The 25,241-nt window shown below is 46.7% G+C and overlaps 1 protein-coding gene across 9 annotated transcripts; it reads left to right on the top strand.

Annotated features, from left to right (window-relative positions):
- Positions 1 to 3,081: 3,081 nt before the first annotated feature.
- LOC147442807 (uncharacterized) lies at positions 3,082 to 24,999 on the top strand. Of its 9 annotated transcripts, XM_086528834.1 has the most exons (5): positions 3,147 to 3,235; positions 4,402 to 4,585; positions 5,390 to 5,447; positions 23,138 to 23,261; positions 23,347 to 24,458. In XM_086528834.1, the coding sequence occupies exon 5, from the start codon at positions 23,365 to 23,367 to the stop codon at positions 24,154 to 24,156; it is 792 nt and encodes a 263-aa protein (XP_086384960.1). In that variant the 5' UTR covers positions 3,147 to 3,235; positions 4,402 to 4,585; positions 5,390 to 5,447; positions 23,138 to 23,261; positions 23,347 to 23,364; the 3' UTR covers positions 24,157 to 24,458. The 9 variants fall into 9 exon arrangements, with proteins under 9 accessions (XP_086384966.1, XP_086384957.1, XP_086384959.1 ...); XM_086528833.1 differs by lacking the exon at positions 23,138 to 23,261 and having other exon boundaries at positions 3,098 to 3,235; positions 4,445 to 4,585; XM_086528835.1 differs by lacking the exon at positions 23,138 to 23,261 and having other exon boundaries at positions 4,402 to 4,581.
- Positions 25,000 to 25,241: the final 242 nt, after the last annotated feature.

Below are 25,241 nucleotides of genomic sequence, written 5' to 3'. Positions count from 1 at the left end.
TAGAGAGAGAGAGAGAGAGAGAGAGAGAGAGAGAGAGCCTACTTGATTATGTGTGTATGAGAGCAAGAAAGTCCATACTTGTGTACAAGATGGTATGATTGCCAACCAATTTGTATAGATTCAGCAGATTGGAGGAGAGAAGCCTCTATCTCTTCATTGTATAAGGAGTGTGTGTGTGTGTGTGTGTGTGTGTGAGAGAGAGAGAGAGAGAGAGAGAGAGAGAGAGAGAGAGAGAGCTGGGGGTGGGGGATTGAAAAGGAGTACTAAGAACAATAGCACGAGGTCTTAGGATCTATGCTACAAGTCTTTGATGATTTTGAGTGCACGCACGCGTGCGCGAACACACACACACACACACACACACACACACAAAGTGACATAGGAAGAAAAATCGCAAAAAATGCTCTCAAATTTGTTGATCTTTTTGTGCTGTGAAATAGAAGTTAGTTTCATAAGGATAAAGACAATGTTTTTTTTTGCCGCAGCAACGTGCGAGTCACGTACTAGTAAGAGAGAAAATGAAACCACATGAATATACCCTCATCACATGGTGAGGTGTTTAAAGGGGAGAATGATAGGAAACATGTAGGATAATATGTACATGTGTGCGTATGCGTGCCTCTCTCTCTCTCTCTCTATAGATACACGCGAGTTCATGCATAATAAATTCTCGTGCAAAAATAAGTGTGTGCCTATGTACATGTGTATATGTATGCCTCTTAAAGAAAGATAGCTAGATTGGTATATGATCTCATCTCATAATGATAAAGAGGGTGTAAGGTAAAGGGGCCAATAATGGTACTTCCCCAAAAGGTGTATTAAAGGAGCCATTCAAGGTACTCCCCCCAAAAGGTAGATTAAAGGGGCATTAAAGGTGCTCTTCCACAAGGTGGATGTACTCACTCCTTAAAGAGGGACAAAAATTTGGAATATGCTTAGAATCTTGCTTATGTTTATTGTTGTGATTTGTTGAAAAGTGTACTAGTATGCACTCAGTCTTGAGCGTCTCTAAACTCTTAAAAGCTTTCAAATTTGACTTTTTGGCCTATCCCTCAGAGGGTTCACTATGTGTAAAACTACCATATCACGTGCTTTCAAGACATGTTTGTAAAACCCCTTATCTATGAATTTTGTTAAGAATATAATATACCCTTTTCTTTTAGAATCTGTAAGTTTTTTATAAATTTGAAAAATAATGCCCTTCTGTATATATATTTCTGTAAGTTTCAAGAGCTTTAAATACCCTTCTGTTAAACTCACGTGATAGGTTATATTTTTATTAAGTGACCTCCCCAAAGCCTATCCAAAGGGCAAAGGCTATAGAAATACCTTCTCTTTTTGCTGACTAAAATAGAAAAGAGGTTGAGTTGTATTTTATTACATTTTTTGATAGGCCAAAAATGTTGACTAGTTGAAATAAGATAGTGGACACCCACTTAAATGAAGAGTGTATAAATCTAACGGTGGACATGTCTTGAGTTTTGTGATATGAAACGAATGCTAATTTACCAAGGAAAAGATTTTGGGTATCTTTTGAAAGCAAAGTTGAAAGCTTTGAAGGTATTGGGTGGCTCCAAAAATCCCAAGAGTAACCTTTTCACTTGAGAAGTTCTTTCAACCATCTTTTCATTTTAAGAAGTTCTTTCACCGGTTGAAACTTGAGGCAAAAGACTAAAGTTGTCATTTTTGCTAGTTCAAACTTTAAGTAAAGGATCTATCCTTTGGAGCCTTAATCTTTAGAGATGTTTTATTTTTATTTTCAGAGATTTTAAAGCTAAGTTTAGAACTTAAGATGCGGTAACTTTTAAAGTAAAGTCTCCAATGAAGACTTTTTTTATAAAAAAAAGGTAAAAATTTGAATTAAAGAAAGTGAAAAGATTACATGGACTCACATGTAAAGGGAGGGTCACCCCCAAGCGTTACAGTTTTAGAACTTATAACTTTAGAGCTTTTAAAGTGGGATTTACAGTTTAGAGATCTAGAGTTTTAAATTTGTAAATGGGGCTCTATAATTTAAAGATGTAAATTTTTTTAAGTGGGATATAGAGCATAGGGCTCTAAAGCTTAGGGAGGTAGAGCATAGGGGTGCTATTTTAATTCAATTCTTTGTGCTTATGTTTTCTTTTTTAAAGCTTATAGATGTAGAGCTTTTAAAGTGGGATCTAGACTCAAATCAAGGCCTAAAAATGACATCTATTTTTTTTGTCAAGGGCTATTTTGCCTATCAAAACAAGTGCTTAAAAAAAACCTCATGTCATTTGACTGCTAGAATCTAAAAATTGCCTATCATTTTTTGTGTTTATATCCTTGAGTTAACGTTATATATGGCAAATTATATAAGTTGATCTCATTACACAAAGCATATGAAAGGGGGCTTGAAAAATTGCATATAAAAAAGAAAGCCTAGTGATTGTATCACTTGTTTCAAATAGAGCACTAATATAAATTCAAAAAAATATTAATTTTTGTATTAATTAATTCCTCTTTTAATGAGGAATCTAACGTAATCTTGAGATCTCAATGTGGCTAGATATACAAACTAGGCCCAAAAATAATTGTCCCAGTGTTGAAAAATAAGGAATGCACATAAAGCTTTAGATCCCGAAACTAGGCACAATATCTTGAGGTTAGTTTTAATTTGATGGCCTCGATCACCCGATGCACTCATTGTTTAATAGGGATCATTGATCCCATGGTTGGACCTTATGGCACATAAAGGAGAGGTAGGTAGGGTGGCCTATGAGAGATAGTTAACATTTGATTCATCAGAGGCTCTTTCTCTTCCTCTTATGTAGGCCGTTGGGACTTTTCACCATGTGATAATAAGTTTTAATTGTAATTTGGAGCAATATAAACTTTGCAAATGATTGCGAAGAAAACGAAAAAATGGTAAAAAACGACTCTATATATTGCCTTAGCATGTGAACGTGCACCACTTGACCACAGCACAGCGACCTCAAGTCGTTGAAAGTTCTCCCATCCAATTAGATCCCCACGTGGTTTGACAAACTTGCTTTATACCTGAATTTTTAAGTCTTGCAAGTTGAGAGTTCGAAACCTTCTTTGGAATTGTCTGAAGATCTGAATGCAGCCAAAATTCGAAAGCTCAAAGTCTTAGACTTCTCTCCCCTATCGCACGTTTGATATATAGTTGAGGCCTCCCTCTTCAAATAATGAAGCGCTCATTCTGGCCAGCTCGGCTTCCAAGCTTGCCATGGCTCTCCCTCTAATCTAAGTGAGTCGTTTTTCTTCCCCGCTCTGAATTTTTGGCTGTTGTTCACTTTTGTGGCGCTGTTGTACCCTTCAACACTAAGGGTCTCCATGATTGCACTCATTTTTACCATCGTGCTCCAGTGTATCTGCGTAATTCTGCACACATTATCTATATGCATGCTAGACGTGAGCTAAAAGGGGGCTACATTATGATGGGTTGTGTTCCTGGGTGCGCACGGGTGTGCTTGTGACTAATGCAGTAAATCTTCCCAAAGAAGATGATATAAATCACAACATCTGTGCATTTATTTGTGTTTGTGTGTGTGATGCATCTATCTGTAAAATGTGGGTTGATTACGGCTTGCAACTGTCAGATCATAATCCTCTAGGGTTGTCTCTTTTCCTTGGTTGCCCGTTGATGAACTTCTTCTTCCCGGGAAGAGTTTGTTGTTTTGCTTGTTGCATGACATCTCCAAGACTATGGTGGAAGAGGGGGTTCCCCTCTGCTTAATGGATCTTCACACTGCATGGTATCACTTTGCCATGTTCATTCTGTCTGTCATGGAGGACCATGGCAATTCATGAAGTTTGGGGACAAGTGACTGACTCAAAGGGTGAATGTTAAACTCCAGTTGAGTAGATTGATGTGAGACCCTTCACTTGTGAAGATGTTAACAGTCTATGCAAGGCCAAATCTCAGCTCATCTGCAATTACAAGACGCAATTCTCAAAACTTGGACATAGAGCCCAACAGATGGCTTTCGTGAATAAGGGATTTCATTAAGCATGCTTTGATGGGATCAAAAGAGTTAGGTACCATCTGTTGATTGGATAACTAGTAAAAATCAACTCTGTGATGTTTTATCAGCCCACGATTGAGCCACTTTTGCAGCTCATATAGTGGTGATCAGATCCAGTGCTCTTTATGAGGGAGACAGCCAGTACCTGCGTTTTAGAAGGAGGGTCTATTAAATTAGTCCCGAAACAGTAGCTGTTGGAATTATTGTTTTACTTCATATCTAAAACACTTTACTGCTTGTGGTTTACATATTTTTGCTACAATATTGGTGAATTGTATCGGATTTTTCTTGCATAATGGTATATCTAGGAGACAATATTCACACAAGACCTTTGTTAAGGGGTGGCCACCCATACATGTCTGCTTAGGCTTGGCTGGCTGCCTAACAGGGGCTTTCTTGATAATGAAGGATGGTTACTGTTCTTTTACAAGGGGGTTATGTCGCAGCCTGATGCTGTGGCAGGAGGAGCGTTGACATGTACCGCAGGGACACTGTATGGACAAATAGATAGCACTGACGTGGCAGTACATACAGAGGATGGCGTGGCTGTAAGGATGCTGCTGACATGGCAGGTGCTTTTTAGCAAATCATCAAAATTTGAGCTTCCACAAGAGCACGCTGCTTTCTGCTGGTGAATTCTCTTTAAATTGAGCGCTCAAGCTCCGATTCCGTTTTTGTAGCCCTGATACTCCTTGTTGGCACGCGAAGGGCGTACGCGGAGAGCAAGAGAGAGAGAAGATCGACACTGATGTTGGGCTCAAGCACAGCCAACCTGCACCTCACTGTAGTGTGTAATGTTAGTGACTGGTTAGTCAAATGTTTGGTGGCTTGACACAGACCAGCCAGGAAATTGGCCTTTAAACCCAACAAAGAAGTTGTTGCGTCTAATGGCCAAGTGCTTGGTTGGCCAGTGTCTGATCGACCATCCAACTACTAATTACACTAACCGTTCTATTATTCATTATCTCTAAATTGAGCAACAACGAGCTTTGTACTATAGTGAATTGCAAGTTTGTAGGCTGTGCTCTGCCTATATAGTCTCTCTCTCTCTCTCTCTCTCTCTCTCTCTCTCTCTCTCTCTCTCTCTCTCTCTCTCTCTCTCTCTCTTTCTCCATGCATGCTCCGCATATGGTGCCGACAAGTGGTATCAAAGTCGGAGTGTCAGCTTGAGCAGGGAGACGGATTCGACAGAGCTTAGGAGCTTAGTGGGAATGGAATTGGAGCTTGAGAGCCCAAATCAAAGAGAATTCATGAGCAAAGAGATCTTTTCTTTTATGGAAGCTTAGTTGTTGAGAGTGTGTAGGCGAATATGAGCTGAAAATTGTGTGAGCGTGGCAGCACTCTTTGCAAAATAAATATCTCCTTGGAAAATGCAGATCTGAGCTTGTGGCCTGGTTGCTCACCTGTTTTGACGAGATCTACAACTTTGCATAGGTAAGTTTTTCCAATTTCACACGGATTTTCAAATATTCTTTGTAGACTGGTTTTGAGCATATTTTAGTTTATGGCATTGTGTGTTTGTAATGTGCTTATGAAAGCACTACAGGTGCTTGAAGAGCTACATGTGCAGTATCTGAGATGTGGATGTGGGCATGAGAGATGTTCTCTTGGATATGTATTTCTGAGTTGTGGTGATTTTCGAAAGCACGTGAAGTTCTTGATGAGCTTCTTGTATGAGGGATTTATATGTCTTGTTGTGTGTTCACTCCAAACTATTGCAAGCTGGGGTGTGATGAAAGATTAAAATGCAATCTAATCGAAGCCCCAAGAGGAGCCTCTATCTTTGAGTTGTTTGGCGGTTTCATGAGATAGCAGACAGAGGCTGCCATGGTTCGTGGGCATTTCAAAGGACATAACCATCTTCATCTCCCATTCGGCATTGCTCTCACCAATCTTCCCACGTAGGAGCAACATAGTTTGGCCGGTAACCTTCGTGGGCATCGACATTTGAATATCCAGCCATTCGCTCTACGAGCATCCATCCGGTTTGCAGTTTGGTTCACACCTTCCGAATTGGGGGCAACAAAGGGTGAGTAACCAACAAGGGAATCGTTGATGTAGGAGGCAGTCCAATGTTGCAAGTAGATATATCATCACCATCCCTGTCTTTTGGACATTTCTACATCAAGTGGGGAGAGGACATCATCTAGAAGGCCAATCATTCGAGATCATATTATGGCTTGTATGGAGCTCGGTGCCCGCATCTCACCTTAAGGATGTCATGTGCACATGGTTCTATGTGCCATGTGGACATGCTTCATCCACTTCCAGAGCCAATTTTGCACCTATGCCTAGATAGGAGTGTCTAGAATCCCAGGAGGATTAGTACCGGCAATTTTGTGAGCCTACATGTCCGGACGAGTCCATTAGATTAGGTTCCAATTTTGGAACCCTCTTGCATAAATGGATTGTACAAGCGTTTTGATAGATGTTATAACTTGTTACACTTCAGTGGGCATCTGACATGACGAGCATGTAGATCTAGGTAAGAGGAACGTGTCGGTCCAATCGGTTCATCAAATGGTTCACCAAGCAGTGAGGTATCGTCCGTGTGCGCACATTTGCACATTTTTTCTGACCTAACCTAAATTTCCCATCCTGGTCAAAAGTCCTATAAAAGGAGTAGCTTCCTCGACGTTTTCTCATAACTTGGGAGCGCTAAAGATTAGCCAGCGTTTTTGCATCAGCTTGCAGATCAGCCCAAGGTTTTTGCAACAACTACAAGCCTTGCATTTTGGCACTCCACCGCGAGCAATTGCCTATATCAGCAATTCAGCCCAGCGTTTTCAGATTTCAGCCCTTTCCCTTGCTGGAACTGGCTCGGATCTGTTGCTGCTAGCCTCTCTGCTGCAACCCGGACCTTCGGCAACCCATGACTCTCATCGCCATTCCCTCGTTTGCCTTGTGGTGAGCTCGGCTTTAAGTTCTCTAGTAAACTAATCATACTAAAAGTCCATTTTCTTTAAGAATTCTAGATGAATAAAATTTTCACTAGCTCTTGGGTCGAAGAAGTTAAATGACTTGAAGCCATTAAGCTTCCCGTATGCTCTGCATAATTATTTGGAACCATCAAGAGAGATGCCATAGGTGTCCAGAACAATTTCCACCGCGGTTTTAGCTTTCTTAGCAGGAGGTTGCTTGAGAGGGTTATCCCCTTTTGTAGGACATGCATAGGAGTTTTGTAAGGTGCAGCGGAAGTGAATGTTGAACTTTGCTCAAGATGAGTGCTCCGAACTGTGCTCAAGGGTTCCTTTTACTTACGGAAGGGAGAGCCTTATGTTCCTTTAGTAGGAGAGTGCAAGTGATCACAAACAAAGTGGATAAACATTGTGCAGTGTGAATGAAGTTGCTGGACTGAGAGATAGAGAGAGAAGAAGACGACACTAGAATGTTGTCAAACCCTCCTCCGAAGGCCCCACTCTCTATGGCGAGAGCGGTCTACTATTGATTGCACAAATCTCTACAATGCAATCAACTTGCCGACGATGTCGACGACAATGAGGACGACGACGAGACGGGCTGAAATCTGAAAACGCTAATGGCTGAAATCTGCAAACCTTGTATCTGCTGAATTTTGACTCTATGTCGGTGACGACGGTGATGACAACGATGCGACAACGATGAGCTGAAAACGCAGATGCTGAAATCTGCGACTAGCAGGCTGAATCTGTAAACTTTGGCTGATCTAACCGTGCGGCGAGGATCTGCTGCGGGAAGGTGAGATCTGCGAGGTTTGGGGGCTGCGGTGCGGAGTCTATACGCTGAAAACTGAAAACGCTGATGCAGAAAATGGTTATGACACCGGAAATCTGCAAAACGCTAGGCTGAAATGCTGGTCCAAAAACGCTAGGGCTGAATCTGTATCTGTTGCAAAAAACTCTAGGAAAATTGCAAACGCCAGGCTGATCTGCAAGTGGCAAAACACTGGGGCTGATCTGCACTTGGTGAAAAACACTGGCTGTCTTTGGTGGCTTGAAAACACTAGGTCCTCTAGCCATCTTGCTGAGAAGGTGCACTTCAACTGTGGTCTGCTGCCTCTTCTGCCAGAAAATGCTAGTGCTAGCTTTTCTTATATACCTGCTTGGTCAAATTGCCCTGCCCAGTTTCCCAACAAAGTCACTTATTAATAATAAGTGAAAAATGGCTAAAATAGGACAGAGAACACACACAACATATTTAAAGGCCCTTGGCCTATCTTAAAGTAGTTACATGAAAAGCAACTTCATCCAGAAGTATCAGGTCCAAAATCTGACGCCCAAAAGTTGTCAGCGTAAAATCTTGAATTTCGTACAAGCTGTTAGTGGAAATTACGGGATTGTTCGTACAGCTTGCCACGTCATCAGTGTTGCGTAGGTTTTTTCCTGTTGGGGACTTTTTAGGGTTTAGGCCCCTCGGCCATGCTTTGCAAGTTGGTAGGGTTAGGATTTTGAAGTGCTAACCCCTTTTTATCTTTACGCCCCTCGGTCGGGCTGTCACGAGACGGGCACTACGTGCCAATGGAAAAGAACAGACTGAACAAACAATTAGCACTTCAATAACAATTGAATTGAAAGAGAGAGAGAGCACACGCAACATGGAGTGGCGGAATTCCACCCAGAGAGTATTGGCTCCAAACCTTGGCCCCTGGGCGCCCCTTTCGCTATTTCTTTATGTTGCTTCAACTGAGTACAATGCGGGCACTCTAATCCCTGCACCTTCACACTGAAGCATGCCAGAGAATGAGCCCTCTGCACATATTTAAAGGCCCTTGGCCTTGAAAAGCAGTTACATGAAAAGCAGTCAAACTCAAAAGCAATTGGTTTCAAAAGCACTAGCGCCAAGAGCTGCAAGCACACATGCTTGAGTTCATCAAGAGATTCACATAGATGATGACCTTGCTGATCTACTAAGAAAAGGTCTAACCTCCGAGAAGTTTGTACAGTGGTGAGTGCTTATGGACATTTTGGTCGAACTGAAAGAGAGAGAGAGAGAGACACAAGAGAGAGAAGAGAGACGACACGGGGATGTCGGGTCCCAACCCTCAAGGGCCCCCTTGCGCTGTTGCCAGAGCAAGTACTTTCTTTATTCTTGCACAAATGCTACTACAATGACTAAGTGCTGAGATGCTATGGTACTTGATGACGACTATGTCGACGACGACGATGGAGACTATGACGATGACGACGATTGTGTTGTCGTGAAGTCCGGGATCTACAACGATGGCGACGAAGAGTCGTTAAGATAGAGATCTGCAACGACGACGACGACGACGACGACGACGTAAAGGCTGAAAACTGAAAACGCTAGACTTCTTGCTAGGAATCTGCTACTGCTACGGCATTGCGGCTTGGATCTGCAACCGCCGAGTCGCACTAATGCTGAAATACAAAAACGCCAGGCTGTCTTGGCTGGGTCTGCAAGACTCTAGGCTGATCTGGCTGAAACTGAAAACGCTAGACTGATCTGGGTTCTGCTTGGCCGATGTGGCGAGGATCTGCTACGGGATGGGAAGGATCTGCTAAGCTAAGGGATGAAACTACAAATGCTGTAACAAACTGCTGACGTGTCGAAACAGTAATTCTGCTGAAAGCTTAACCCTAAAATCAGAAATGCTAATTCTGCCCGAAACCCTAACCCTAAAATTGAAAACCCTAATTCTGCCCGAAACCCTAACCCTGATTTGTTGACGTGGCGGGTTGACACGTGGCCTGCTGTACGGACACCAACGTGATTTACGCAAAGTTGGCAGCTTTTGGCTTTGCTTTTGGATCAGACCTCCAAGTATATGGCAGTTTCAATCGGAAGGAGACATCATTTATCTTGTCAATAATCTGGAAAGGTCCGTAGTATCACATACTAAGCTTTGGAAAAAGCCTCTCCTTTCCCTTTTTCTTTCTTAGGCGTGCCTTCTCAAAAGTAAGAGCACCCAATCATCCTCCTTCAGTTTCCAGTCGTGACGATGGCGATCCGCTGCCTTTTTCTGTCGTTCTTGAGACTTCTGCAAAGTCTCGCGAACCTTGGCAAAAGTCGTACCCAAGTCTCGCGAATATTCATCCGCTTCAAATATCTAATCTTTCGTGCTCAAGAAGGATGGAACCTTCGCAACACTTTCAACAATCTCACATGGCGTCTTCCCCGTCGAAGAGTGTATCGTGTTATTATAGGCAAATTCCACCAAAGGTAAGTTCTTTTCCCATTGAGTCTTATGATCCGAGATACAAGACTTCAATAAATCTAAAATCACTGAATTGGCAATCTCAAATTGCCCGTCAGACTGCAAGTGGAACGATGACGAGAACTGCAACCGCGTGCCAATGTTCTCCCAAATTGCCTTCCAAAACAAACTCATAAATCTGGGGTCTCTGTCGGAGACAATCGTCTCATACGTGCCATGTAATTGAAAAATCATCGTGATCATTCTGTGTTCTTGGGAGATCAAAAATGAAATCCATTGCAATACTTTCCCAGGGGTGGGTGGGTATGGGTAAAGGCTGTAACAATCCCTTTGCCTTATGCCTGTCAAACTTGACCTCTGGCATACCAAGCAACTGCGCACAAACTCTTCCACATCCTTCTTGAGTCTCCGCCAAAAGAAATATCTCTCTACCCCTTTCATGGTGGTAGCAATGCCGTGGTGACCTGTAAAAGGTGGACAGTGGCATTCAGTCATAACCTTTTCCCTCAACGGCTGTGTAACGCACAACATAGTCTTTTTCATCAAGTAGCCTTCCCGAAGGGAGTATCCTGCTACTGTCTCCCCATCTCGTATCGTGTGAAAATATCTGCAAAATCTGTATCTGTGGCATACTGATCGACCATATCCTCGAAGCTCCTATGATGTATCGCGGAAATAGCCAGAACCAACGGTTTTCGAGACAAAGCATCTGCCACCACATTCTTCTGTCCCTGCACATGGACAATCTGGAAGTGGAACTGTGACAAGATGTTCACCCACCGCATCTGCTTTTCCGAAAGCTGCTTCTGTGACAAGAAGTAGCGCAAACTCTGATGGTCTGTAAAGACAGTAAAATCCGCTCCGAGTAGGTAATGCCGCCACTGAGTAAGAGCGTGGATATCCGCCAAAAGCTCTTTCCCATAGATCTGTGCTGTCATCTCCGGCCTAGAGAACAAACGGCTCTCGTAAGCTATGACATGGCCTTCTTGCATCAAGACCGCACCCAGACTACGACCACAAGCATCACAAAATACTTCAAATGACTTCTGCAAGTCCGGCAAAGTCAAATCTGGTCCTGTAGTCAATTTGTCTTTCAATGTCCGAAAGGCAGTCACCTTTGTGGGTCCCCACGAAAAAGGTACTCCTTTCTGTGTCAAGGTATGCAAAGGGGAAGCAACCTCTGCAAACTTTCGTATGAACCTCCTGTAGTACGAACACAGTCCCAAGAAGCTTCTAACTTCATGGACATTCCTCAAATCGGGCCAATCACGGATAGTCTCTATCTTGGCCGGGTTCATTTGCACTCCTGCTGTTGACACAATGTGTCCCAAAAAATGTATCTCTGGTAGGAAAAATTCACTTTTCTTAGCATTAATCACTAATGTGTGATCTCGTAATGCCTGAAAGACTTGAAGCAGATGATCTTTGTGTTCTGCCTCATTCTTGGAGAAAACAATGATGTCGTCAAAGAAAGTGCCAACAAATAGCCTGTACTCTCGAAAAATCCTATCCATCATCCGGTTAAATGTCGCAGGAGCATTGGTTAAGCCAAAAGGCATCACCAAAAACTCAAATAACCCAAAAGTTGTCCGAAAAACTGTCTTGTAGACATCTCCTGGCGCTATCCTGATCTGATGATATCCACTCTTCAAGTCAATCCTGCTAAAGCACGAGGATCCCTGTAACTTGTCGAGTATATCATCGATCCTAGGAATCGGAAATCTGTTCTTGATGGTGATTTCGTTGAGAGTGCTATAATCGATGCACATTCTCCAAGATCCGTCTTTCTTCAAAACCAACAACACTGGAGAGCAATACGGTGAAGTACTAGGCTGGACAATACCCTTTTCCAAGAGGTCTTTCACTGGGTTCATAATCTTTTCATTCTGTACTCGGCTCACACGATAAGGTGGCCGATTCGGTGGCGTGCTTCCAGATATCAGATCAATGGTATGATCTTCAGGCCCTCTCAAAAGCAATCGGCATGAGCGTGGAGAAAAAATCTTGGCGTTCTTTTCTTCAGGTCAAAACATATTCAACCTTTATCCATCGTTCAGTTCTCCCAAAAGAATGAGTAAGAAAACTGAAGTTCATCAAGTACAATCTCAAGCCCTTCATTTATCAAAGTCGCTTTCTCGGCCCGGTAGTCAACCACGGCGTAGTTCTTGTGGTACCAAGGGATCTCGAGTAGAACGTCACTTGCGTGCCCTGAACACCCCTATCATTGCAAACAAAGTTTGCCAATGCTCGGTGTAATGGCAACATCCCATCCGGGTGCCAGTCGAACTACCTCCGCCTGTGGCGTCAGTCTGTCGGGCGTAGTTCCAAATCGAGCCGCCAATTCCAAGTGAAAAGAAGTTGGCCTTGGGTCCTTCAAAAGAGCTTCCTGATCCTTCACTTTTTCCCGAAAGCAGCAAAGTTTGTACTTTCATTCATTAGATTCGGTGCAGGTCCCACGCCATGTGGTACCAGTTCTGCTTTTCTATCTGCCTTTTCTGCCACATTCCTCAGCTGCTCTCGAACTCTCAGACCTGTTGTCGTCTTTATCATTCTGTTCTTTCTGTGCCTTATCAGGGCACTTCGCGGAGATATGTCCATGTTCCCCGCATCCAAAGCACTTCCCCTCTCTGATGAAGCGAGCTCTCTCCTCAGGAGTAAGCTGGGGTCGTGCATCCTTTTTTTTCTCTGGGTTGCTCTTTTTCATTCTACTTTCATTCCCAGAAGTCTGTTCGGCTCGTTGTGTCATGGCCTCATCTGTGGGGTAGGTCAGACTGCCAGAGTGAATGGCAAAGCCCCGCTTCGCATGACTCATCAACTCCTGAATAGAAGCTGACTTCTGTTCCAAGCAGTGATCTCGGATCTCTGTAGGTAGACCCAAGGTAAACCGCTCAATCTGTTCTCTGAACGAGATCTTCTTGAATGAAGAGGCGGGTAGAAAAGAGTTCCAGAATCTTTCACAATAAGCATTGATTGTATCTTTCTTGGTCATCCGAAGATGGTTCCAAGCAGCTCGTACATCTCGTTCATATTCTTGCGTCAACCAAGAAGAAATAAAAAGCTTCTTAAATTTCAGCCATTTAACTGGCGCACTCTTGTTAAAAGAAGCGTGGACCACCAAGTACGAGCATTCCCCTTAAGGTAAGAGGTAGCTCTCTGAATCTTGGAGTGCTCTGAATAGCGTCCTTCCACGAAAGCGATGTCAAACTGCTGAATAAAAGATAGCCTTCGAAGCATCTGAGTATCCTGAAAAGTATCAAACTTGATCGAGTGGCCACCTTCCTTAAAATCTCGGACTTTCTTGCTTTTTTCTTCGAGAAAGTCATACTGGTTGGCTTTGTAAAAATTCTTCTTGTTCGCATAAAACTTTCCGTCATCGGAATCTGAGCTGTCTGTAGACGAGTCCTCAGAAGAACTGTCAGTCTCTGGGCGAGATGTAGCCTTCTTCTTGCCCTTTCCGAAGCTTTGTTTCTTGCTTCGCTTTTTACCTTTTCTGTCTTCTTCGCTCGAATCTGAAGAGCTAGAAGAACTGTCAGAAGAAGAAGAAGAAGAAGAAGAAGAAGAAGAAGAAGAAGAAGAAGAAGAAGAAGAAGAACTGGGTACTCCTTCAAATCGAACACGCTTCTTCTGTTTCTTTGCCTTGTCAAATGTCGACCGATGACCCAAATATCCCGAGAAGTCAGTACCTTTCTTCTGCTTTTTGCCGTGCTTTTTGTCTTTCTTTTTCACGTCGAAAAGCTAAGCAATCCGTGCATCAACCACGTTCTCCAGTTCCTTCTCCATATATTTCTTGGAGGCAAAAGGTTTCTTGAGAGCGGGTTTCGGGAGTGGTGTTGTGGTTCTCTGCCACTCCATCTGTACCTCCTCCAAAGAGGTCTGGTTCATATATTTTGCCATCTTCGGGTCCTTGGCAAAATTGAGCATCATCTTTGTTGCATCGCCGATCAACTGGCGACACTCCATCTCTCGCCGCTCCGCCTAAGTAGGCCAAGGCGGGCCGTACTCTCTGCCGGAATCTTCCTTGTGATCCCTGCCTGCATCTCCAAATGCAGAGGGAGTCGACTGATCATTGCCTGAAGCCATAGGTGCCGCGGAAAAAAAAATTCGGGGATCGGATTTCCCGTAGAAGAGAAATCGGCTGTGCTCTGATACCACTGTAACAGACTTGGACACTCCAAGTCAAGAATCAACCGCGACAGCACCAAATAACCACTTCAAAACAATTCACAGATCACAATAGATTTGCACTGGCTCGGCGGAGTTCCGTGCCTAGAGATATTGGCCCCAAAGATTGGCGCCCCTTTCAGTATTTCTTTTTATATTAATCAATCATCAAAGTACAAGAGAGCGGTTAGGGTTTCACTCTCAGACTCTGCGTCCAGATGCTCTGAGCCTCACCACTAATTTAAAGGTTACAAGGGATGCCCAAAAACAGAGCCCCAAAAGCTTCAAAGCAAAAGCAGATTCTCTCTCTCTCAATGAGAGTCAGTAAAAAGCAAGTTCTCTTTTTCTCTTTCTTTCTCCCAAATCAAAGCGAAAAGCTGAGATTTGCGTTGCTCAAAATTTCCCCTTTTTTTAATATTCCGCCTCCGCGATTTCCGGAAATTAGGGTTTTTGGCAAAAATTAGGGTTTGCAAGAATTTTAGGGTTTCTAGCAGAAATTAGGGTTTCTGCTATCCGCCACGTCATCACTTTGTGACATCAATCCAAGGTGCTTATGGAGATGAGCATATTCAATGCAATAAGACCACATGTATGTGCACATTGTCAGACAATCTTTCATGATCATGCCATCTTATTGATTGTAATTGTCTTTTTTGGATGATCTAACCCACACTCCAAGGCATCGATCCTTTCTATGTGTAAGTATGACCTTGACACGCATGAGCCTCATGTCACAGGTGTCCTTTCAAATTATCTTGGTGGGAGTGTGTATTAGCAATGTTTTAACCCACTGCGTGGATCCACTTTAACCTGCAACTACTCATCGGTGGCCATCCTAAATGCACTATTCTACATATCTAGAATTCAAAGAGGAAAACAATTTTGAGAATAGAAATTATAAGAATACTTAGGAAAGGATACAAGTTCTATTCAATTAAGTAGTAATAAACCTAATGATTTGCCTGATTATGCATGTCCTTCTGGAGGCTCACAAAGTGCCACGCTAAATCCTAAGCTATACTAACTATGACTGATGATGACCTGTAGCAGTAGCTTGTCCACGTGGCTCGAGTGCAATGCACACATGACACTACGTAGGTTATTTGGCGACTAGCAGCATCAATTACGTTGAGCTCAACTACCTTGAACATCACCTGTACTTCTTTTTTTTTTTTCCGAGAAAAAGATCCTTCTATTAGTTAATGAAAACTGCCCATAGGGCTACAACCACATCTGCAAGAGAGGGCTACAACAAGCATGATGGGGAGACTCTCCCAATGAAAAAACAGCATATATACAATGGGGCTAAATCAAGAGATGGGAGGAGGGAAAAGCCACACAGGTGGACAGTAGTGCCATCTGAGCACCCCCTGGACTATGGTGTAGAAAGGCCCAGGGCGCCAGAGTCGAAGGAAAGCCTCGCGGCGCTCCCGCATGCGGTCGGAGCTGCCCTGTAGTCCCTCAAGCTGTCCTCTGAGAGTATGGATCAGCTCTAGCCAAAAGTCACGAACAATCTCTGCTGGTGGCACAGGGCGAGCCTCAAAGATGCGGAAACAACGGGCCCGCCAGCTGAACCAAAGTGTCAGGCCACTGATGAGCTCCCAACACTCCTCTCTCTCACTGCATCACTCCAGTGGAGTAAGCTCTGTAGCAGGCTGAAGTGTAGGTCGCCCCCCCTGTATCACTATCATCCTACTGGTGGAAGATAGCTCAAATTGAAGTACCGGGCCCGTGAGGGTGGACCAAGCCGCTGCCCCCCAAGTGTACGGTCGAGCCGTGGAGAGAGCAGGCATCAGCCGAAGAACTCATAGCCACACCTGCTGGGCCGAGGGACAGTCCCAAAGACAGTGACGCTGACTCTCCACCAAATGGTCACAAGATGCACATGTGGCCGATAGACCACTATGCACAAGCCAGCTCCCTACTGCTGTGGCTCTATGTGCGACCAGGCACTGAAACAAGGTGACTCGCCTCGGCTGTCTGGAGTCCCACAGCCTCTGCCAAAAAGCTGCCAAGAACTCGACTGTGAGGCCCTCCTCCTACCAATGACGTGCTGCAGTGGGGCGGGCCTCTCTGTGCTGCAAGTATATGACGTCCAAGCCGAACAGTGTACTGAAAGAAGGGGACTCCTGGGCGGTCTGCAGAAGAGAAGGGGTCCCTCCATAGCCACTCACCAGGATCCCACTGTACTCGTGCCAGTGGACAGCACTCCCAAGCCCATAGCCTCCAGTGTCCTGTCTCAAGAGCTACTGGGACAGGGTCTATGACGCAAGTCCTCCCACAGATGCCCACAACTCGGATCCTCTGGAAACAGCACTCTGCTACTTGCGGGGCCTCTACTGCAACTGGCTGTAATCGTCCCCCACCCTGAAGCTCGAAGAATAGGGCTGGGACAGTCTCTGAGCAAGCCCTGACTGAAATGAGAACCTCCAGTCGTGTGAAGGCTCCCATCCACCGGGGTGCTACTGGCTCGAGAGGCGTGAGCCACTCAGCTGGAACTGACTCTGAGATGTCCTGACACATGCTCTGCACCCCTCTCATGCCCTGTAGCTGGACAGCCTGCACCTCCTCCGACAAACCTGTGAACTCTAGCTAGTCACCTAGAGAGCGCGCTGGACCAGCTGCCATGGGACCCCAAGAAACATGAGGCGGACTCCCAACCAAGTGGCCTCTCTGAGTGCTAACCATGGGGTTCCAGACGAGGGGCTGCCGTAGGCGCTCCTCTGTGCACGTCGGCGGTCTTTGCTCTAGGCCACGCCGTAAGAGCTCTCAAGATCGAAGCAAACTCACAGCAAATCGGTCCTCCAGTCTCCTGCTCAAACCAACTCGGCGCAGCTCTGTAAAGATCCATCTGGTCGAAGGTTGCCAAGGGCCTCCTGATTGAGGCACCCTGGCACGAAGCCTCTGCAGCAAGAACTCCTTCCAGGGCTCCTCGCCTGGAAGAAGTCCTCTGACGACGAACTTCCCAAGAAGGGCTCTGCTCTGCTGTGCTGGATCAATGATCCCAAGCCCTCCCTGAGAACAAGGAAGTGTGATGACCGACCAATCCACCTTGGCTCGGGCAATCTGAGTGTCGCGACCTGACCAAAGGAAGTTCCTGATCAGCCTCTCTACCTGGCTGATACAAGAACTCGAGAAGATCCAGCAAGAAGTGATGTACCACATAGTCGCCAACAACACCTGGTTGGCAACTACTACTCTACCAGCCAGTGAAAGTCGTGCTGAGCTCCAACGTAACAGCTTTATCCTGATGGACAGGAGAAGAGGACTCGAGGGACAAGTCCAAACCAACCTGACAACCCAAGTACCGAACTGCAGTCCTTGGAGGAATCCACCTGAAACCCTCTCCTGGCATCCAATCTGGCACAGGAGCACTGCCAACCGAGAAAGCCACTGTCTTTCTCCAGTTGATCAGTTGATCAATCCCTGGAGGAATCCACCTGAAACCCTCTCCTGGCATCCAATCTGGCACAGGAGCACTGCCAACCGAGAAAGCCACTGTCTTTCTCCAGTTGATCAGTGCGCCCGATGCACAGCAGAAGGTCTCCAAAGCCTGCTCACATCTGTGTGAATTGGCCTCCTGGCCCTCTAAGTACAAGTCCGAGTCGTTGGCAAACTCAGCGTCCAGAAGCTCATCTCCCCGTATAGGGAGTGCTAAGCCCCTCAGACCAACCTGCTGTGACACCAAAAATTTGCTCATCGTCTCCGCATAGAACAGAAAGAGAAAGGGGGCAAGAGGACAACCCTGTCTAACCGATCGTGTGAGCATGAAGCGCTCACCTCTACCACCTGCCAAAAGCACCTGACTGTGAGCCTGTCTGTACAAAGCTGACACCCCTCTGATCCAAGCATCTGAGAAGCCCATCCTGCGTAGTGTGCCCTCTAGAAAGTCCCAGTCAACTCTGTCGTATGCCTTCTCAAAATCGAGAAGAAGAATCACAAGGTCCTCCCCACGGAGTCGTGCCAGGGCAGAAGCCTCCCAGAAGGTGAAGATGTTGTCAAGGATACTGCGTTCCTTGACAAAACCTGTCTGAGTCCCATGTATAAGGCTCTCCAAAAGTGGCTGAATCCTCAAACTCAGAGCCTTGGCAAGAATTTTGTAGGCTGAGTTTAGGATGGTGATGGGGCGCCACTATCGAATCTCATCCAAGGAGCCACCCTCCTTTGGAATGAGGTAAATCAGGCCCTCACTCATGCTATCCGGCATCACTCCTGTGTGCAGAATGTACTGAAAGGCACTACAAAGATCTGGGCCAAGCAGGTCCCAGTACTCCAAGAAGAAACTGGGAGTCAGCCCATCCTCACCTGGACAGCTACCACGAGGGAGGGCCCTAAGAGCCGTGTGCAGCTCCTCAAGCTGAAGAGGTATCTCTAGCCTCTGGCGCATCTCCTCAGTAACAAGATAAGGCATCTGTGCCCAAATCTGCTCCCTGCATGCATCCTGTCTCTCTGACTGGGGCTCAGTCGACAGTAAAAGTCAGTAGCAACTGCACGCATATCCTCGGGCTCACAAACAACTGACCCATCGGGTCTCCTCAACTGATTGACCTTGGCATGCGAGTGCCGAGGTCCCACTGTCTCAAAAAAAGCACCTGTCACTCTGTCACCCACCTGAGTCCACTGAGCTGCCTGTCGGTGAAAGGCAAACTCATGGCGCCTCTCCTCTGTGCAAGCAAGCTCCTGTCGAGCCTGCTGTAACTGCTCCTCCAACCATGGACTGTCTGGATGCTGCTCCTGCATCCTCTGTAGTGAAGCAATGGCTCGTCTGAGACGCTGCTCCTCCTCTCTCGCTGCAGCCCGTCGAGCCAGAGACTCCTGGAGAAAAAAGTGGCTAAGCTGAGCTAGGCCTAAGGCCACTCTGTCTGCAGGTAGAGCCTGGCTGTCCATGCCCTCTGTCCAGAGAGCCTCTACCCTCTCTCTGAGTGCTGAGTCCAACAAGACCCGCTCTGGGATGCGAAGCATCGTGCTTCCACTCCTTTGCCTGTCTGCCAATGTGAGGATCACTGGTGCATGGTCCGAGAAGGATGTCCCTGCCAGGATGCCCAGTGAGCCCCCCAAGTCACTGAAGTGGTCACTAGTGTAGAAGCGATCTATCCGCGATAGATTCACTCCTCCCACTCTGCGGTCCGATCTAGAGAAGGCAAGACTCTCTGGAGGCCTCACAAAGCCAGAATGCTGCCATTTATCCGAGACCCTCAAAGTCATACACAACCTCTCCCAAGCTGCTAACTCGACTCCATGCATAGTAGCATGGCTGCCTCCGATCCTGTCAGAAGGGTCCTCCAACATGTTGAAGTCCCCTCCTACACACCAATGGTCAACCTGTGGCAAAGACTCGACAATCTGTGACCAAAACTCTGCACGAGCACTCGCCACATTGGGCGCATAGATGTTCAGGAAGCCCGCAAGGCCACCCTGAAGCTGCATAGTAATCCACTGAGCCCTGCCTGGCACAATAATCCCTCTGCCCACGATGGCCTGCTGCAATGAGTCCGCAATAGTCATGCATACCCCACCCTGGATGCCTCCAGGTCCAAAAGCAGCTGACCAAAAGGTATCATACCGTCCACGCAAAATCTGACCACATCGCCGAATGCGGCTCTCAGACAAATGGTGCTCCTGAAGCATAAGGAAATCAATCTCTCCTCCCACAAGGCAACGCTGAAGCTCTTGACGCAATCGGCCCGGCTGTCGTTGAAACTGGGGCCCACCTAGTCCTTGCACGTTCCACGAGACGATCCTCATAGGGAGCGAGAGAGAACAGATGCTACCGTAGCAGCAAGACGGGCTATCTTCGAGTCCGGCTTGGATGGGGAGTAATCCGCATCCGAGCGTCCTCTAGATAGGCGAGACTGCAGTGAGTGCCTGGCCCAAGCCCAAGCAGAGCGAGCCGTGCGTAAAGCAACCTCCTCTGTCTAGGAGTCCTCATGAATGTATACATAGCAAGGCAAACATTGCGTATCAGCAAAAAAGTACACCACAATGTGCCTACATCCTGCTGAGTCTGGGGGTGTCACCGCAAACTTGGCCAGTGGCCACAAAGTCTGCAGCAAATCTGTAACTCCAAGTTCTCTCATGTGGTGAGAAAACTCGAGAACCTGTGTATGCAACCATCCCACCACTGAGTCTAGGGACCACTTTGTCTCGATCCTACCACAGAGGGGGAAGGAGAAACCAACTGCTGAGTCCAAGGCCTTTGTTCCCCTAGCGGCGAGGAACAAAGCGTGGATCGTGAAGCAGGCTGCCTCGTGGTCTGCTACGGAATCACCGAGGAAGCGAGTGAACCCGTAGTCGAAGAAATCCCAGCGGCGTCGGAGGCCAATGCTCGTCAGACCACGAGGGATAGCTGCAAGGGAAGATGTCTGAATCTGCAGAGGGGGCCGCAAGGAGGGCTGACCCTCTCTCGCTAGGCGACTCGTGGCAAAGGCGCTGCCAAGAGATCTCCTAGCCGCCGACGAGGGACCAGTCTCCTGAGTCGATTGTGGTACTGGAGCAGGAGGAGGAGGAAAAGGAGCTTGGGGGGGGGGGGGGGGTGGAGGAGAAGAGAAGCGGGGTGGGGCGACAGAGACAGGTGGGCGAGGAGGGGAGTAAGCGGGAGCAGAGGGCGGGGGAGGGGATGTGGAGGAGGAGGGGAAATCTGAAGGTGGGGCGGCTGGCGAGGGTGAAGCTGAGGTGGAGGCTGGCGTAGGGGGCTCCTCCTGCTCAAGAGGACCAAAGCGGTTCCCCGTGGGAACCCACTGCTGCTGAGTAGGCACTTGAGGGCCACTCTGAGTGCCAGGCTGTCGCTGTGGCCCCTGGCGTCGACGGCCACGGGCCTGCTGCCACCCCTCCTCCGCTGGAGCCCAAGGCTCGGAGGGTGGCTCTGAATCTGTGCGCTGTGCCGCTGGCTGTGGCTGCGGCCCAGCCTTGGCAGGCTGTGGCTGAGGCTGAGGTGCAGGTCGTGGCCTCCTCCGTGGACAGGCCTTCGCTAGGTGGCCCATCTGTCTGCAAATGAAGCACTGGTTCGGGAGACCCAAGTACTCCACACTCTGTCTAAACCAACCCCCACTCACCCGAGGCAGAAGGATGACCTTCGGGAGCGTGTGGGTATCTCTGACCAAAACTTGAACTGAAGGGATACCAGCTGCCTTGGCAGCTATTGATGCTGCCGTACGAGGTGACTCCAGGACAGTCCCGATGGTGGAGCCAATCCTGGAGAGAAGTGGAAGGTACTCCCTCCGTAAACCCGGAAAGCAGACTGAGATGGGGATGTCTACCTCCTCTACTAGCACATCCGAGGTCGAGTCCAAACCATGTCGCCAGTGTCGAAAGTGGGCGCGTGATGCTCGGATGGCCAGTGGACTCATAGCTATGACCTTGGAGGCCATCTCGGAAGTCTCGAACTCGATTTGGTAGTACCCCCGTCCGAGAATCTGGACATCCAAGATCTTGCCCACCTCTGCGAGAAGGCGGGCTTGGAGAAGGTCTCGCAGCTCTCCTCTGCTAGGACGGGTGCCGAGAACCTTGCAGATGACAGAAGTCGCCTGCAAGCGCTCTACCTCTGCGGCAAGGCTCGCTTGCTCTGTCGGCGAAAGAGCAAGTCGAATGGTGGGCTCAGCGGGGTCGGGCGAGGGGGCTTCAGGTGAGTCCCTCTGTGGCGGAGCTGGAGCCTCCATTTGTGTCTACTGCTGAGTCGAAGAAGCGGACGGTGAGGAAAATCTGCAACCGAGCACTCCAAGCACTTGTCCGAAGAAGAAATGTTGCAGAGCCAGGTGCAGAAGACCTTTGGGAACGAAGAGGACGGGGGGGGGGGGGGACGGAAAAAGCGGCGAGCGAGAGTTCAAAAGGCTGCGGGGGGGCCGGGGGGGAGAGAAGCGGCCAGGGAAAGGGGGGCAGCGGCGGGCTTGGGGGCAGCTAGGGGCGCGGGCGGCTGGCAGCAGAGGGCGAGGGTGGCGGGCAGGGCTGGGCGAAGGAGGCAGCGCGAGGGCGAGGAGGGCAGCGCGTGGGCGAGGGGGCAGCACTGAGGGGGCTGGAGGCAGCGCGAGGGCGAGAGAGAGGGGGGGGGGGGGGGGGGGGGAGGGGGAGCGTGCAGCAGCAGCGAGCCAATCTTAGGTTCAGTCCCTCCTTTGTTATTTGATCTTTGGTCTTCCAAATCTTGGGCTACCTGTACTTCTTTAGAACGGAGATTTGTGCATGGAGTTTCCTAGATCTTTATGCTGGCTTCAATTGTCAGTGATTGGCATCTCTATAGCCTACATTCATATCGTAGGCCTTTTTTGGCCACTTTGTGAAAACAGACGGTCTTAAAATTAAGTTTAAAGAAATTGATCATGGTGATATACTTTCAATTCTCTTTCTGTTTTGCAAAGTGGTAGTTGGACCAGAGGCATTATTATCACCGATGTTATGTGGATGTGAAGCTCTTCAGTCATGTGTTTTTGGTAGCTTTGTAAGGACAAATAATGCAGTTCAGGCTAGTTGTGCAAGGAATATCATTCAATTTGTGCTGAATTCGCAACAAAATGGCGGTTAGTCTTACAATACATTATCACTAAGCTGTGTTTGTGCTACTTTGTGTACTAAGCTCAATTTATCTGCTTTACAGTGTTCTAAACTGGAAAGAGGCTTTGTTTGCTAAGTGATTCTGTTCTGTTTGCAGTTATAAGCTCACATGAGTGAGCTATTGTTTGTGAGCAGATAGCTTGAATGGCGTGAGAGTACAGTATAAAAGTTTAATGGATGCGTTATTTCATTAATTTGCCAGTATATACCTAGAGTCAGTTTCAATATTGCTGTGGTTCACAGCAATGCCTGGTTTCTGCTTGAATAGTTCATCTTTCTGGAACTGAGAGGCAGATGGAGAGGAGATAGCACAACCTTGAGTGATCATCCAAAGGAGAGGGAAAAAATGATGCCGTTTTTCCTTCTTCTTCTGGTTTGAGGTTTTGGACATTGTATGTTTTAGTGAATGCATTCTCTTCGTTTTGGATTTTTGATTCATGGATGTAAGTGTAGTATCTGGCTGGTTGAGCTTGGCAGGATGTTTTAGCTTTGAAGATGCAAAGCCAGGCATTTGGCCAAAGAGAGGAGACAATGCTCCGAATACGGCTAATAGGTACGAATGATCCGGCCGAGATTTTTCCAGCACCTTTGATCCAAACAGTTCCGGAAAACTTGAAGCATTTGGAATTGGAAAACTTTGGAATAGCTGAAATACTTACCTTCGTGCCACAAGATCATAGGGACCTCTCAAAGACTCAGAGAGTCTTTCTTAGGCGGATTCAGGATGTGACCGTGAGCATGATAGATTCAGTTAACAGGCTTGATCTCTATGCTCAGGATCTTGCTGATTGTATAATCAAAGAATGCAGGCTTGATGATGGTGGTGTTCATTTATATGGGCGATTCTCAAGGCTTGCGCTTCGAATCGGCAGTGAGCAGTATATAATGTTATCAGATAGGGAGGGCAGGAGGAGATCTGGAGAGCTTGTTTGGATTCTACAGCACAGTAAGCACCGGCTCGAATGTAGATACAAGCAAGGGGATATCCAAATGGTAGCATCACTCCTTGCGGCATGCCAGGAGAATTTTGCAAGAAACCAGGGAACCCTTGATGTTAAAGTGCTGTATGGTATCAAAGTGGTGGGTGAAGAGTTTTTTCTGTACAGTGTGAATTTTAAAGAAGAATATCTTCAGCAGATTGCGGAGGAGCCTCCGAATGTCGATCTTGTCGCACATAAATATCCAGGTACAACAGGCTTAAAAATCTCCAAAATAGAAGAGAGGAGGGTTTTATTGTGTTTGTTGCATATGATAAGGGAGTGCTGCATCTCCAATGCTCATTTCTAAACAATTCAGCATCGAGTCGTGTTAACTCGACTGCCAACATTCATTGCTTTGAAGAACCATGATTTTTTAACAGAAAAAATTGCTCACAAATTTTGGTACGTTGAAGGCTCTGCTGCCTTGAGCTCAGCAAAAGCACAATTCTTGTTATGTGGCAGACTCTGCAAGGAGCTCTGCAAGGACCAATAGTTTATGTTCAAAACCTTGTTATTAGCTACTGCTTGGAATTGAATTCATGATTCTGAGAAGAGAATATTTGTAAATTGACTGGTGGGATCTTGCGCAGTAATTTTGCTTTTTGTTCAGATTGTTGTGCAATAGATTCTTGGTGCCCTGCTCATTGCCGGGAAGCGACAGTTCAACAACAGTACTGCTAATATGTTTGGCAAGAAATGATATGTTAACCTAGGAAAGAACATCAAGTAGAATGTAGTACCGGAAGCTACAAGGCACGGCACACTTGCTGGATCGAATATAAACAAAAAGCTCTCTTTGACATGCACTCAGTTTGCCAGGGGATCAGATTTTGACCATTGGCAAAGTACACATGTGCCAATGTCTATAAGCAGAGGGCTGATTTGTCAGGAGGACAGTGAAACCACTCGGCCATGTCAATGGCATTTGATCTTGGGCGATTATGGCCAGCATGAAAGTGAGGAGGGATGTGTCTTAATTTGTCATCTTTGTTTGCTTGGTGCTCAGCCACCTTAAGGTAGCCTCAGCTGACCTCATTGCCAACAGTCACGCTTCAAATGCATTTAAAATGTTTTGAATTGCTTCAAATACATATGGTTGTAAGTCTATTAAAATTTATATTACTTGTTATAATAGTTGATGCGGCGTCTTTACTCGTTCTAACCAGCTTCACCTTTAGGCAGGTTTTTGCCAGCGTGCCATTTGTTTGACTGCTTTAGTTAGCTCCATCCGTTCAGCATATTCTTTAGTGCCAACAAGCCCTCTCCATTGCTTGGCCCATGGTCATGACATGGCCTCCCAACCATATCTCACACAATGGTAAGTGTCAAGTTTATGGATGTGGCCAACTTCTGATTTGCAGTCATCTTGATGTGTCCACTATGCATGTACCT

Source organism: Adiantum capillus-veneris, chromosome 14 (assembly GCF_014529385.1).
Source record: "Adiantum capillus-veneris isolate H3 chromosome 14, ASM1452938v2, whole genome shotgun sequence".
Lineage (NCBI taxonomy): Eukaryota > Viridiplantae > Streptophyta > Polypodiopsida > Polypodiales > Pteridaceae > Adiantum > Adiantum capillus-veneris.
This window is presented reverse-complemented; position numbering and strand designations above follow the sequence as displayed.